The following is a 15,373-nucleotide window of genomic DNA, read 5'->3' on the forward strand; positions in this document are numbered from 1 at the left end:
AATCACTCCGAGTTTTTTTCCTAGACTAATATTCTTAGAATTGTATCACCTGAGACACCCTAAAAAAGAGCTTAAACTAGTCTCATAAGAGTAGTATATCTTTATTAGTTCACAGTTCATACACTATAGTCAGTACACCATGCTAGAGTATATTATTTGTTCTGTTGATGTAATAATGGAATTATCATTAGTATACTGTCATACAACCTAATGATTATGAAGTCATCACGCCACATATTGTCGGATACATCCATATTGATCACTGCTTGAAAATTGTATTTCCTCTGTACTTTGTCCTGTACTGTATTAAGTGTTATTATGTAAATAATACAATGTGCAGTTGTTGCATTGTGTGGACGGTTCTAGGTCACGTCGGTCATAGCCGTCACACGTCATAGCAGCCACACTACTCACAAAATTGAAGATTGCTCATCAAGCCACTGGTCAGAGCAAGTACTGGTTACTGACAGCATTGGTCATAGAGGCCATTGAATACCGGAGTTACATATATGCAGTGTTACGAGAGTTTTTTTTTTTTTGCAGAAATAGTATCGTAATACCTTAAAAGGGATTATTCTATTAGTAGTTAATAGCTTTCTATTTTCCTTCCATTGTGCTGATAGAGATATAGAATGCATGTGTATCCATATTTGGACTACACGTTGCTCTGTAAAAAGCATATTCTAATGTCATAAAATATTATTAACAATTTCCTATTTCGAGCTATTCCTATTTCTTGTTTCCTTAAAACAGCTCTCCCAAGCGAGACGAAAGTTTTAAAATTCCATGTTGCCCACAAACCTATGATTGAGGTTAACAAAAAGGAGATTTCGAGCTAAGTTTACATTAGTACTTCCAGTTGATATTCTTCTGGAGCCAGTAACGATGTAAACAAATCTGTTACGCTCATACACATTGTCGCTATCTCACCTTATCCATTAGATACACTCACTGGGATCTCCACCTTCGCCTTACTCAGAATCGGAATAACCCAAAACTATCTAGTAGTTACCATCTAGCACAGATTGGTTACTCTTTGCAACTGAACGACGCCAATTGATGATGCAAATCAAATCAAATCTCCACATTTACCAGTCTAACAGTAGAACTTCAATCACAAATTACTTCCAAATGAATGAGAAAACTAAAGAAAGAAAAAAACTACTAACTATGCATGAAAAAGTCTGACACTTCCACGTACATGTGTGTCGTCCCGTGTTCGTTGGCGTCAGTCACCAATGGCTTATATGACCAACTTTGAATTTTCTGTGTAATGTTGTTGCTATGATATGTGGTGGCTATAACTGAACATGAACGTGGCTTGTAGGAGGAATTTCTCTAATATATGTGGTTGCAGTGACCGTTGTCATCTATGATAATTGGCATGTGTCCAGTGGTTTCTATGGCCGATTTCCTGATCTGATGGTTATTTCGCGTTGAGGCTGTGACTTGCTCCCACGTGCATGTCCTACATTGATACATTTCTTAGCACTGGAATCTCTGCCAGTTTTCACACTACATTCGAAGGAACATGAATGTACTGGAAGATCCCATGTTTTGTTTTTAAGTCAGTCGAACTAAATGTGTTTATTGGGCCTACTAGGTCAGTAGCAGCTTATTGCGCGGTACTTCATTATTCTGTATTCGAATGTCTTGTTATCCTAGAACAATCACTGGCTCTCTGTGGTTTCAACATGTATTGATGTTACTTGTTACCATATGAATAACTTGGTATTTATTGGTGAAACAACCAATGAAGTGCGCGATTGTGCGGAAATATACTTTCACCCTCAGGTTATGAATGTGTGAACATGCAGATTATGAATTAGGATTTACACTACCTTGTTCAGAAAATCCCAGTTGCGGATCAGGCTGTTGATCAGAGAAAATTAAAGAACCTAAAACGGATAATTGCAGCGAGAGAATACGATCAAACTACTGTCAATTTCTATTTCAGAAGAAAATTGATAAATAATGAATAGAGTTGTACTTCCCTTAATACAAACATTTAATTCTAATGAACGCAACAACCAACGGAAAGATAAAAAAACTGTTATTACATTTAATGTCCGATATTGTAATGAGTGTGGTGTCCCTTTTCTCTCTCTTTCTCTTCGTTCGTAAAAATGCGAATAGTTGATGACACTTAGAAACATCCCAGGGGGGTGATGAGTTTGGAAGATAGGGAAAACAGAGGGGATTGGGGAGCGAAGGGTCATCTGGGAGCTTTATCGAGAGTAGTGACTTTGTAAACACGGGACACACGCATGATGGGCACAAATCTCTAATGAAGGTTTCTATTGTTTGCAGGACAAACGTCAACGGAGGTTCATTAAAACTACTGTTAAGGCAGCATGAACAGCACACAGACATATATTCTATGGGATGCTTTCCTCCCTCCTTTCCCCCACTTTTTTTTTTAAAGAAAATACTGCTGAAACTATAGACAGAAGTTTCCGTTGCATTAGATTTGCAAATCAATTTCATTTAACCCCAATTTCAATACTATTCGAGTGGCATACTTCAAGCACTTACATTATACACTGCCTAGGCTACATATTTGCTCTCTCTATATCCAACCTCTCAGAAGCAACACACATACATACGTACATACATAATGGCATACATTACTTATATAGTGTTTAATAGTAGTGTAGTTACAATGATTGTACTATTTTATCACCATATTATAGACTTCTATATCTCTTTTTTCTGTGTATTGAAGATTGAATAGTGACAATAACAGCGGCGCTGTAAATCCTATAAAAACCATCGAATAATTTAGAAGGACTGTTTTGTGTATTAAAATATTGTGTTGGGATGGTATCGAACACTTTGTTAGACAATTAATTTTTACTCGTTGGTTATATGAATATTTTCAGATCAGTAACCTTTTAAACAAGCAAAGAAAAAATATAGAAAAGAGAGCAGGAAAACATTTTTCTGAGCTTTTATGAGCAATAAATAGGAGCAGCTATATTGAAAAATAGAGCAATAGATTCGCGAGGGAGTGTATGCATAATAAATCTACATATAATTTTTTTTTTTTTTAACATAGAGAGTGATATCAAATGTGAACGATATCCGCCATGACATGAAATACTTGATTTATATCTCACTAAAATCCCTTCACTAGTTTAGGATTTGTAAATTTATGACGTGATAGCAATACTTTATGGATTCCTCTTTTTCTCCTTTTTGAATTGGAAATTGTAATGAAAATGTTTAGAACAGTTTAAATTATAATTCTAGTTTCTATTTTATGCATATCTCTATTAGAACATGTTGTTTAAAATCGTAATCTAGGTATACAAGTGTATTAGTTTGTTTATGCTAATATTATCATCGAAGCAAAAAAAAAAAAAAACTCATAGAGTTATTTGTCTATGTCCGCAGCAAAAAACCTGCAACATGAGCATATAAGTTTATTGTGAGTCTACGCCTAACAGCGTAGGGAATCAACATGACGTCTAGGTGGCACGAATCACGCCAGGAAAAACCACGGCGTCCTCCCCTGCACACTTATTTTAGAGCAAAGGACTTCGTCGTTTCACAATAAACTTACATGTTCATGTTGCAGGTTTTTTTGTTGCGTACTGTGCAATACACAGGCAAAGTGAGGAAACTTCAATTAAAGAAATTACACGCGATATTCATATGATCATCTTTGATTGCACGTATGCAGAAATCATGTTGTTTAGTCCAAAATCTCCTCTGTACTATACGTTACGGCTTCTTGAGTTACAGCAATTTAATATGGGAGAGCTCAACGCATTCACGATATTTTCATTTCATACAGAATTAAATGTATACCAAAGTTTTAAAGGCTTGAATTTTCACAGCCATTTTCTTCGAATAAAATAATCAAAATTGTGTTTGTAACAAGAACTTTGTTATGTTCTATTTCAGTTAATTTCATTTCTGTCTAACAATAAAAAAGGAAATAAAATCTATGTATCACGTGTTCTCTAGTCTCACATGTAAAATCGTAATATCGACCATATTACTTATCTGTGGATTCGTAGTGGTAGATATTATCATGTGAGAATGAACTTCTGCTAAAGTTGAGTCTAAGCGAAACAAAAGCTAATTTGCAGTAAACATGGACATAAAATTTAACATGCTAGTTTTTATGGAAGTTATTTTCTCTATTAAGTTAAACATAATCAGGTGAGGCTTATTATCTTTGATATGGCTATTCTTAGAGACAATCGAAGGTATTATGACACAGTGATGTACATCGTTCTTGTGAGAAGTTTCTGATATTGTTAGTTATAATCTTACACTTACAAAAGAGCTTTGAAACGTTTTCTTCTCTGCTCGAGTGAATCTTACTTGTAGCATTCTGTAAGATACTAGTGATTAGTTAAAGATTTTAGCAATAAAATTCTATAATAGCTTAAAGATGCAATTTTACCTGCGAATAACTTCGAGAAACATGGTGTGTTTCACGTAGTTTTCAACTGAGTATAAATGTCTATCATTATTTCTTAACTGACTGATTTCTATAGTTATTTATTAACTTTGATACGTATTATCTTATTAAATAAGCTCAGATGGCACGGGACAATCAGCTCAGATGATGAGCCGATTGTAAAACAGCTATTATTGATCTTAACTTTTCATGGATCAATCGTCTTATTTGCAGCTATAAGCACGAAAAACCGTCCAAATTTGATTTATAAAAGTGAAGGAAAATTAGTTTTCCCTGATTTAAAGAAAGAAAATCTCACAAATCGAAATCGTTGTTTCTAGTTTGAATTTGTTCACATGTGAAGGCATTAGTATTGTACATATTTTATATAAATTCTTCAATTCTAACATTGTACATGTATGTATATGCTGCAGGAACTTGATTTCTTGGTCCCTGCAATCCCTCGATTTTCACAGAAACTTACTAGATTATTAACCAAAATAATAAAACATATTCTACAAACTGAATTATTTTCAATGCTGTTTCAAGTATTAAGAAGTTACTGTTTATGAACAGTTATGTAAGCTATGCTGTCGGTAACGAGGTTTATACATTTTTGGCTTACCTTGTTTTGGTTTCGAAACTAAAATCTAACGAAAATGTCCGAACAATCAGGCCGATGGAGAAAATATATCCCCTCTCCTTATCTACGTCACTGCATAAACTTTATAACCTACCATTTCCACATACGTATTGTGTTGTTGCGCTTTTTTTTTTTTTTTTTTTTTACATGATACATATATGTCCCTCAAAGCTCTTTCGTGGTTAGGTGGTTAGCATATGCTCGTGTGGAAGTCGCAGGTTTGAGTCCCAGTGTTAATTCACGTGTTTCGAGCTCCACGTCAAGCTGTACCTATGTCCATGTTTTACGTAACATTAGTGCCGAAAATAAACGACAAATTCCAAGCCAAACAAGTAACCAATATATCCCGATTTTAAAATACGAAATACGATATGGTAATTTGTGTTATATCTTCTACAGGCTTATTTGTTTAATTTGGTTGCATGCCTGAGAAGTTACATAAATTTAATTATTGAGTTGGTCTCTGTACAACCCTTAAGTATTTGAAGGAGTTAGGGCTAAGGGCGTCCATCAGGGGGCAAGGTGGGGCAATTGCCCCCCTAGAGGAAATTGTACTTCGAAAGATCGAAAACCCAATATAATTTTTAGAATAGTTACCGCAAAATGTCGCTAATGTCGCTAATACTTGCCTCCCCCTGGGCACCTTGGTTAGAGTGGTATAATGTTTTGTCATTTTTGGAGGAAAAGAAGGGGAGCAATAACTCAAACAAGAATCAATTTAATAGCAGCATAAATGTTTGTGGTATCATATTGTAGATAATTTCAAGATTTATTCTGTCTACATCAGAAATAACTAAGTATCACTTTTTGATACATAGTAGTGTATAAAATATAATTTATATTATTTCTAAACTCACTGGAAGTGGCATAGCAACGTACTGTCGCAAGCTCATTATATTGCTTGAAACCAAGGACCACCAATTTATACTGTTTACATTTATGTCGAAAAATTAGTTTCTATTATTCCCTGAATTAAAATACTAAACTTTAATATACTGTTTGAATCTGTTTTATGATAATAAAAAAACAGCTTTACGTTTTAATTACCATACTGTATAAAATTCAAATATGTATATATCTTATTAGCTAATAGGTTTTGTGTTCCTCGTTGTTTGAATTACATACAAATACGTAGTAATATTTTTTCATATAAGCTTCATTTACCTTCACTATACTCTAATCGTAAAGAAAACGCAGTGCAAAAAGTATCCGAAAATGAAAATATTTGTTCTCAATGTGGCAAAATGTAGATGATAAAAAATTGTTGATACAAAATTCTCCTTTTTCATTTCTATTTCCAAATCCACCCTTCGTTGTTTCTCGCATTAATCTCGCAGATGTTTTAACATTATTGGACAACCCACATATTGCTTCATCAATACTAATAGCTGCTAGCTGCTGTTACTGTAATGTAGAGATTAAAAGCATTTTAAAGTTGCTTGCTTCATTTCACAGATTTTGTTTCGCTTGTTGGGAGATGCTTCTCAAATAACAATGAAAAAGGAGGAAAACAATAGTACTGTAGCTACTGACTAGATCAATATTCTAAGCAGGATATTCTAATTTGCAACGAAGAAACCGATAGAAACGCTGATGAAGCATAATAATTACAGTATATTCTTTGTATCAATATTGTATTAATTATAAATTATATATTTTAACACATTCAATACCCCTAACCTTCCTAATAATATATTATGAATATAAATTTTATTATATATAAAATTCTTGCTCATACCATACTAAGCATTGCTTCGAATAGCAATTAAGTATCCAATTTCTTGTATTGACAAAACATGTTTACAACTTAAGTCTCATGTGTAGTAAATTTAATTTATCACAATGTGATTCTTGATTAGATTACATGAATTACTTGTCTCCCACCGAATGAGCTTTGAGGTGGACAAACACAGACTGCATGAGATTTTTCAAAGTACAGTAGAGCGTCGATTATCCGAAGTAATTGGGGGACATGGGTGTTCGGAAAACTGGTTTGTTCGGATAATCGAACTGTACTGTACTGTACTGTACTGTACTGCACTGTACTGGACTGTACTTCTACAGCCAGTGCCAAACCGACAGAAGTGTACTGATTGTTGAAACACAGCGACTGGCGGCTTGGCCGGTCAGCAGCGCCTTATGAAGGCCCCATTAGAAGCAATGTTCCGCCAGCGGTGGTTCAGTGCGGCGACTACTGTGTGAAACTTGGTTTGGGAGTGAGGGGGATGATGGAGGGTAGGGTGGGAGAGTAACAGGTGCGAGCGAGTACACAGTTCGGTTAAGCGGTCGTTCGGTTGACCGACGTTCGGATAATCGACGCTGTACTGTAATTCCGTTTTATCCTACTTCCTCCATCATGCAACTTTCTTTCGTTATCATCATTACAGTTTTCCTTAGAATTAAAGCACATTTCGCTTATAATGTTCTCAGGGCCAAGACAAATAAATTTGAGTCCAATCATTCGGCATAAATGAAACATTGTAGTAGTCGGTTAATATGAGTTTGTGTTTTAAAAAATCATTAAGTCTAATATCCGTTTAAACTGTAGTCAAGTCAAGAGTTGATTGATGATAATGTTTTAAAAATATTTTGTCAACAAGCTTAGTAGAGTACAGTAGTTTTAAATTTTTGAGTAACACAAATTTTACTATTTTACACTCAATTATTTTTTTAAGAAAGTGACCGGATGTAGTTAGCTCATGTGGTTCGGATTCCATATTAATCAGTAAGTCCCGTCTCATGTAGATTCTCTGCTAAAAGGGACGTTAAACTCAATATCAACTCAAATCAACCTTCTGTTTCAGTTTCACAAGTAATGTGATGAGGTGACACCTGTAATATCTAGATCTTGACCCGACTTTTCGTCTTAATATGCATTCCATTTTAAGTTATTAAAGATCCTGAATGTTTATACTTTCTTTAAAAAATCATCATGGAAACTACATGAAACGTGCACCTATTGATTGCTGGGATTAACATCTAACTTCTTCTCTGAACGCCGAGGCTGCATGGAACGGAAAAAGGAACCTATTGACCAAATACCTAACAATTAATTGTAATGAAACAAAGAAAGTATAAATTAATAAATAATGTGTTGTTTAATGTGAAAGCGGATCTACTATTTCGCTTTCGCGACAAATATTCCTACCAGGAATTAAACGTGGACGTGTACGATCAGAAAGGTCGCGTTAGCCACTGACCAGTTTAGGTATTCATATAGATCTGTTGTTTTATGTAGAATTTAAACAATGTGTCAAACTCATGATTTCCATGCTGTAGGCGATTTAAGCTTAGAGTAACATCCAGAAGATCTTTTAAAAGGGGGGTTTCATAAGTTTAAATGTGAAATTTTCATGATGATATATCAAGATCAATGTATCTTCTAAGAATTAAGAAAATTCATGCAAATGCTTGATTACTGATCCCCAAACATTATTCAGTTTTAAACAACGTATCTTTAACTCTTATCATTGAGTCATGCGAAATTCACCGAAATAATAAAGCAGCAAATTCCAATGAAACATATATAATATGTAATATGAAATTAGTTTACCGAATTCATGATTGGGTCACAGTAATTAAACTTAAGAATATATGATAATGATCCAGAAGGAGGGAATTAGTTAAGTAAAGAGACTATTTTCCATCAAAAGAGGTGATAATAACAGTTCTCATTTATAACTGAATTACAATAGTGTATTGTTGGTGCGTAGGACAATTTTCATGAAGTTGAAGTACAAAAGATAATCAATTAGATGTTTAGGAATTACTTAGTTTCATAATATGTGACTAACACATACACCAATGTACCTGAAACCTTAACTATATCACACATCATCTTATATGTTACTGATCTATTCATTCATAGACGTAAATATGAGTCACAATGATCATTCAATGTGAAGTGGATCATTAACTCTATATGGCAGAAGGTTTTTGTTCCTTGTCTTGCGTCCAACACAATATATCATTATTAAGGTAAGGTACAGATATAGAAGAAATAATATATCTGTTGTATATTTTCAATGCTGAAACTTGAACAGAAATTATAAATTTTCTTCTCGAAAGTTCATAGAAAAACCGTTCGGCTTAATAGAGCAGTTCATAAGTTAACGTGTAACGAGGATACGACGTAAATATATTTCTTTCCTTCTTGAAAATAAGTAATTAAATCATGGATCCATAAAATTAATTAATACGTGCGGACAAGATAGTTCATGTAAATAAAGCATTAAGCTATTAGTTTGTGATCTAACATTGAAAATATGTACAATACTACGAAATACGATCTGTTATGTCAATATAGATACATTTTAATTTTGTGATAGAACATTATTCACTAATGTCAAATCTGCAGCATTTTATTGTAATTTCGGATGATATATTATTCTCATGTCTAACAAAAGTGTATTTTATTCTTTTGATAAACCCTTCTAGTTTTGATTAGGAAATGTAATAGGTATAGTATTTTGATATTTCAGTGTAACAGAAACAACTTTAACAGAGAAAACGATAGATACTGTAACTATTTACATCTTTTTGACGAGTAACGCTTACTGCACCTAAGAGATCAGATGAAGAATTGCCATAACCAAACAATCATTCAACAAGAAAAGATCACTCTTAACTAGCAGGCTTAATATTGGATTAAAGAAGAAGTTGGTCAAATGGAGTAGGGATGGCCAAAATTTTCCGGAATCCGGATTTTGGAAAAATTCTGGATTTCCGAAAAATTCCGGAATTTAGAAAAAAATCGGAATTTTATAAATTCCAGATTTTTTCCGAATTTCGAAATATTTCCGTAATCGGATTTTTTCCGATTTTACTTTCCGGATTCTGGAAAGTAGAAATCCCGGAATTAACCATCTCTAATATGGAACATTTGACTGTATGGTTCAGAGACATTACGATAGTTAGAGAAGAAATATTTAGAGAGCTTCAAAATGTGGTGTTGGAGGAAAATAAAGAAGATGAAATGGACAGAGAGAAACAAACAAAGATGTTTTAAAACAGATAGGACAGAAGATGAAGCTTTTAGCCAACATCCTTTATAGGAAGGAAAATTGAAAGGGTCACATCTTGTCTTCTTCATACCAACATAGAAGGAAACAAGGAAAGAAAACGAGGAATAGGAAGACCACAACTGATCGATGATTCGAAAAATAGAAAAAAACATTAGGACTTAAAAGAAGAAGCTCGAGATTGAGAAACGTGGAAGAAACAATTCCAGGCCCTAACTTAAAATTAAGAAAAAATCATTAGTCCCAAGACCTGCCAAAAGGCAGAATACTCAATAATAATAACAAAATATTATTTTAAATAATTAAAATAATAATAAATGTAAATATTATTTTAAAAGTTCTTGTTAAATGATTTCGCACAAATGCATTTTAATATATATGTTTATATTATTAACTTTTTTAAAAAAAAAAATAGCGTTACTGTGAAAAATTTTGGGGTTTATCAGTTCTCTTCTGTTCTTAAGATGTAAGTTGTGTCTCATTTTCAACGACATTTTCACCTTTAAGTAAGGAATACTTCAAACGTATTCACGTTTCTCTTTTTTCTTCTTTAGTTCCTTCGTTCAGGAATGTTTAAAATTCTTTCTTCCCCTGCGTGTTTCCTGTACTTTTTTTTCGTTAAGGGTTGGTGAATGCGCGTGTGTGCGAGGAAGTGTGGTCACTTGAGTGTCATTTGCGGCGCGGTCCGTGCAAACGGCGAGGGAGCCTGTTGCTACCAACCGCTTTAAAACATTAAATAGTTCACGGCGCTCACCCTAGGAACACAAACCATCTGGACGAGTGATGACGTGCATTTCGAGAAAAAATATATCCTTTCAGATCTTCTGCTGTGTATATACCTTTCTGGCAATCGAAGAGAAGTTAGAGAAGCAATTTCAATAACAGGAATAAATATAACGGGAGAAATAGAGCAGCATAGAAAATGAAATAAATGTCAGGTTTCTTCTTCAATATTCCAAGTTTTTTTTTCGTTCTTGACTGTCAAAGCAATATTTGCCTTATGAAAAAAATCCAAATAATATTTCAGAATAGTTCAAAACGTATAACAAAAACAATAGTCTAGTTGTGTACTTCTCCATTTTTCTTGTAAATTTAGATTTTCTAGCAATTGTAGATGTTAAAAGCGTCTTACAAACGCAGTAAAAATTCAATTGCCAACATAACATTTGTACGTCTCATGATCCTAACATATCGAGAATAGCAATTGCTAGAAAGTCCGGCTATGTGTGCAGGGTTCTAATAGCCACTCTATTCAAGAATGGAAATCGAAATTAAAATTCTAGGTTTCTAGATAACTGATATAAAATTGAAAGTCAGTATGCACCGTTTGAATCACCCGACTAATCAAGATCAAATTTTCAACATAGATGAGGTTCACCTTGGATGGTTTTTATCATTTCACTTTGACAGTACAATGCAGGGGAGGAGATATCGTATATAAAAGTAAATAAAATTTAATTACTCTTGAACCACGAGACCGATCTCAATCAAATTTGCTACATAGATGAGGTTTGTGCCAAGGATGTTTTTTTTTATCATTTTACTTGACGATGCAACTAGGGGGAGAGGAAGATAGTTTAAAACGACATATAATTAGCGACGGATCCATAGTTTTCTGGGTCGCGGAGATAAACAGTGACACGTTCGATGCCGCTTAAATCCAAATCCCTTTGTGTGCAAAATGAAACGTATTATCCCCGTGCGAAGAACGGGTATTGTGCTAATCTTTATACATTTACAAATAAGAGTGACTTACTGATTACAAAAGGTGAAGTTTTACTTAAACACAACACTAACGACTTTCTTTGTAATTCATAAAGCAATTGCCTTTTGCCATAACTCTACCATACAGCGATATTTTTTTGGAAAATCGACAAAGGATAGAGTATGTTCATTGTTATGTAGTTTTCTCAACAACAGTTCTAATAATTTTAATTTTATTTAATAAAGCAATGATAGTGATGGCTTTACAATACAGTACTATCTCCAATTGCAAACCCACAAGTGATAATTAATTTATTCCTGTTGTATACTTTGTCACTATGGTTTTCAACAAAATTAAATGAAATAAAATGAAATCTCTAAGTTTTACGTCCCACAGTTATGCCGGCTAGGCTAACGGAGACAGTGCTGATCAGAAAGGAAGGAAATAGTGGAATGAAGAAAGTGGGAGGAAACGGGAAAACCTCGAGAAAACGCACGCACACGATTCACGAAAATTTGCCGATTTCCACCATATACAAAGTGGACCATTCACCTTGATACACCTTGTAAATTTGAGCTAATTAACAATAGATACTAAAATTTTATATCATACAAATATCTGCAGTGGGACATCGTTTGGTATACTCTGTGATGCTATAAGGTTAACGGTGTTGCAAACCCAGCATAAAGATGTCACTACGTCAGTTTATTAGATATTTTAGATCTACATGAAATGGAAAATGTGCAATATTACACTTTTCATGCATTGTGGCAAAATAAAAACCCTACAGTATCATGAATATCCAAATGTTAGTGGCTTCTAAAGCAGCAAAAGCACAAATGAGACGGAGCATATCCACAGTACTTTAGCGTCTAACACTATGATCATGATATGCTGGATTTCGAATGAATAGGAGAAAAATTACATGGAACTATGTTTTTTACAAAATATTTTATTTCCAAAAAATTCTTAGATAAAAACTGATCCAATTGGATGGATGGTTTTCAATATAGTGAAGATCACAATGCCGTTTACAGAAATTTGATATCTAAAATCTATTTGGATAAATGTTAAAATTGTTAAAGTAACAACACTGCTTAAAATTATGTAATTCCGAGATTTTATTGTAATTAGACCTACTAAAAAGTATTGTAATGATACAGAAACAAAATAAATCAGATATATTCTTGAAAGTTCCTATAACTTTCTTGTAAGTTTGTTTGTACTTGCGGGAAATACGTCATATGATGACCGTAGTATTCGATATTAAGTGACTTTGGATGTGCACATTACGACGTCCATGCCATTGCGTAGAATTACTGTTGTAGAACGCTCCAAACCTTGATTGGTCTTCACTATGTGTGATACTGTTGCGTTCTTAGTTTGCATCACTGCATAACAAGTGTGTAATTGTGTGAGGTTTTTCTTTTTCTTTCTTTTTTTTGTATATGTAGATTTAAAATATGTAATAATCTGATGCATTGTTTTTTGAGAAAAATGAAAGCTTATAGTATAACAGAGTATACCCAACAAATCTCCCTGCCAATATTTCTATGGTACAAAGTTTCAGCGTATTTCATCCATCAGTTTAAAATATATAAGGGCGTATCAACATAAATGGTCCACCCTTTATAATCATTGATCCAAAACTACCTTTTCTACTACCATTACGAAAGAAATTAACAGTTTTACATTATTTAGTTCTTAGTAGCTTTTCGAATGGTGCAATACATAAAATTAGTTAGTTTTGGGCGGTTTCTGAATCGGTAGAGGACTTTTAAGTGCGGTTATCGCTTGTGTGGTGAATACAATTTAAAGTATCAGCGACAAGTTTAGCAGGAAGTAACGAATAAAGAAACTGTTGATGTTGCTAGTAGGTCAGTGTTAGAGCATCTACCCATAAAGAAGGGTTCATTCCACACTCCAAATTCCAATTTACATAGTGATTGGCTTTTTTTCTAAATAAATAAAGGTACCTTCAATTACGAGAATTCTCATTCATAATATACTTGAAATGTGGATTGATTCTGCAAAAACAATCAGAGAGTCTGACTGATTGAGGAAAAGGAAACCAGCAAGCAAAAGAATGAAATCACAAATGTCTTCTACCTTTTAAAAAGTATTGTTAATATGTTAAACAACTCATTGATTACTTTCTGGGTTTCTGATGTTATTATTTTCTTCCATTTATTTTTTAAATTCAGGAAAATGTTGTGGTGGCATATATGTTTAGTCTATATAATATTTTGTATAACCAAATATATTTTAGCTTTTATGAGCTTAATTTCATTTAAAAAATTAAAAAGTTTTATTATTTGTTGTGTTTCCATGGTGTATACGGAATATTAACAATGCCTTGAGCTTTCGGGAAAAACGTACTACTTTTAGTGTGTTTTTATTCTAAAATATCCGTTCTCTGAAAAGATACCTATATATTTTTGTATGTTTTTTTCGTTGTTAGGACGATCGTCCATTATGACCCGAACGCCACTCTAACCACACTCGAGATTACCAAACTTCTTGTGGAAGATGAAGCTGTGTACAAGTGTGAAATTACCTATCTAGAAGTCCGTGAAGGATGTGATTTAGTACAATTTGTCAACCTAACAACCTTGAGTAAGTACATGTTTACATCATACTTCCTTGTGCATGTGAATTAGTTGTGGTAGAAAAGAATACTATTGCACAAATGTACGTAAAACTCATATTTTATCTCTCAATATAAATTATGTTTAAATTTAAAGACTGGTTTATACTCTTCGTCTTTCTTCCTTATTGCTAACATATTCCATTTTTCTCATTGTATTATAGCAAAATCATTGCGTGTTTTGTAAATAAACCGAAAACTCTTCAGTTTGGAAGCTATAAACTGAATTAACTTTATAACCCTGTTGTACGTTAAAGGGATTAAAACATGCTTGTCAAATAGTACTTCTTTGTTTTGAATGCCCCATTTATCTTCTTTATTGTAACTAGTTGAGCTGGTAATTGGAATAAAAACGAATCTTTTTTTACTGACAGCAAAATCTATAAACGATGCCTAAATTGTAGTAATCAAAATGACTAAACTTATTCGAACATTTTAGCATATACAAACCAGAACATCATAATATATTTATTATGCGTACTCTCTTTCAAAATAACCGCTTTACAAAACAATAGATTTACGTAAACACCTTAAGGAGACGGCAAATACATTTTCTGCTTTCGAAGGACAGAAACAGTTAAGATCAATACTAGATGAAGCAAAGCAAATATTAAACCAATAAGTTTGAGACATACGATATAAATAAATTTAAAATTTTAAGAGTAATTGGAGCAAATAAAAAAGAAAGCTCACGAAAAATAAAAAGTAGGTTAATGACGAAAATAATGCTACTATTATTTGCAAACACTTTTATTGTTGCGACGGCTGTTGGAGAATTAAACAAAAAATGACGACTATAAAAGTGTAATTTTGCCTGGCAGTGTAATTAAGCGAAACGTCGTTGGAAAATTGTACACAAACTCGAAATTTTCGAAAACGAAGTATTAATGAAAATATTCACAGCAAAGTAAAGGTTCTTTTTATGCAACTTAAGGTTCGACTA

At 33.4% G+C, this 15,373-nt stretch overlaps 1 protein-coding gene across 1 annotated transcript in view; it reads left to right on the forward strand.

Moving 5' to 3' along the window:
- The window catches only part of nrm (neuromusculin), an 851,931-nt gene that overhangs the window by 281,469 nt on the left and 555,089 nt on the right, over positions 1 to 15,373 (forward strand). Inside the window, exon 4 of the mRNA XM_081726627.1 lies at positions 14,245 to 14,399. Coding sequence (XP_081582753.1) covers positions 14,245 to 14,399 — 155 coding nt within the window. The remainder of the gene's footprint in view (positions 1 to 14,244; positions 14,400 to 15,373) is intronic.

The sequence above is a fragment of the Thermobia domestica genome, chromosome 9 (assembly GCF_964235325.1).
Source record: "Thermobia domestica chromosome 9, izTheDome1.hap1.1, whole genome shotgun sequence".
Classification (NCBI taxonomy): Eukaryota; Metazoa; Arthropoda; class Insecta; order Zygentoma; family Lepismatidae; genus Thermobia; species Thermobia domestica.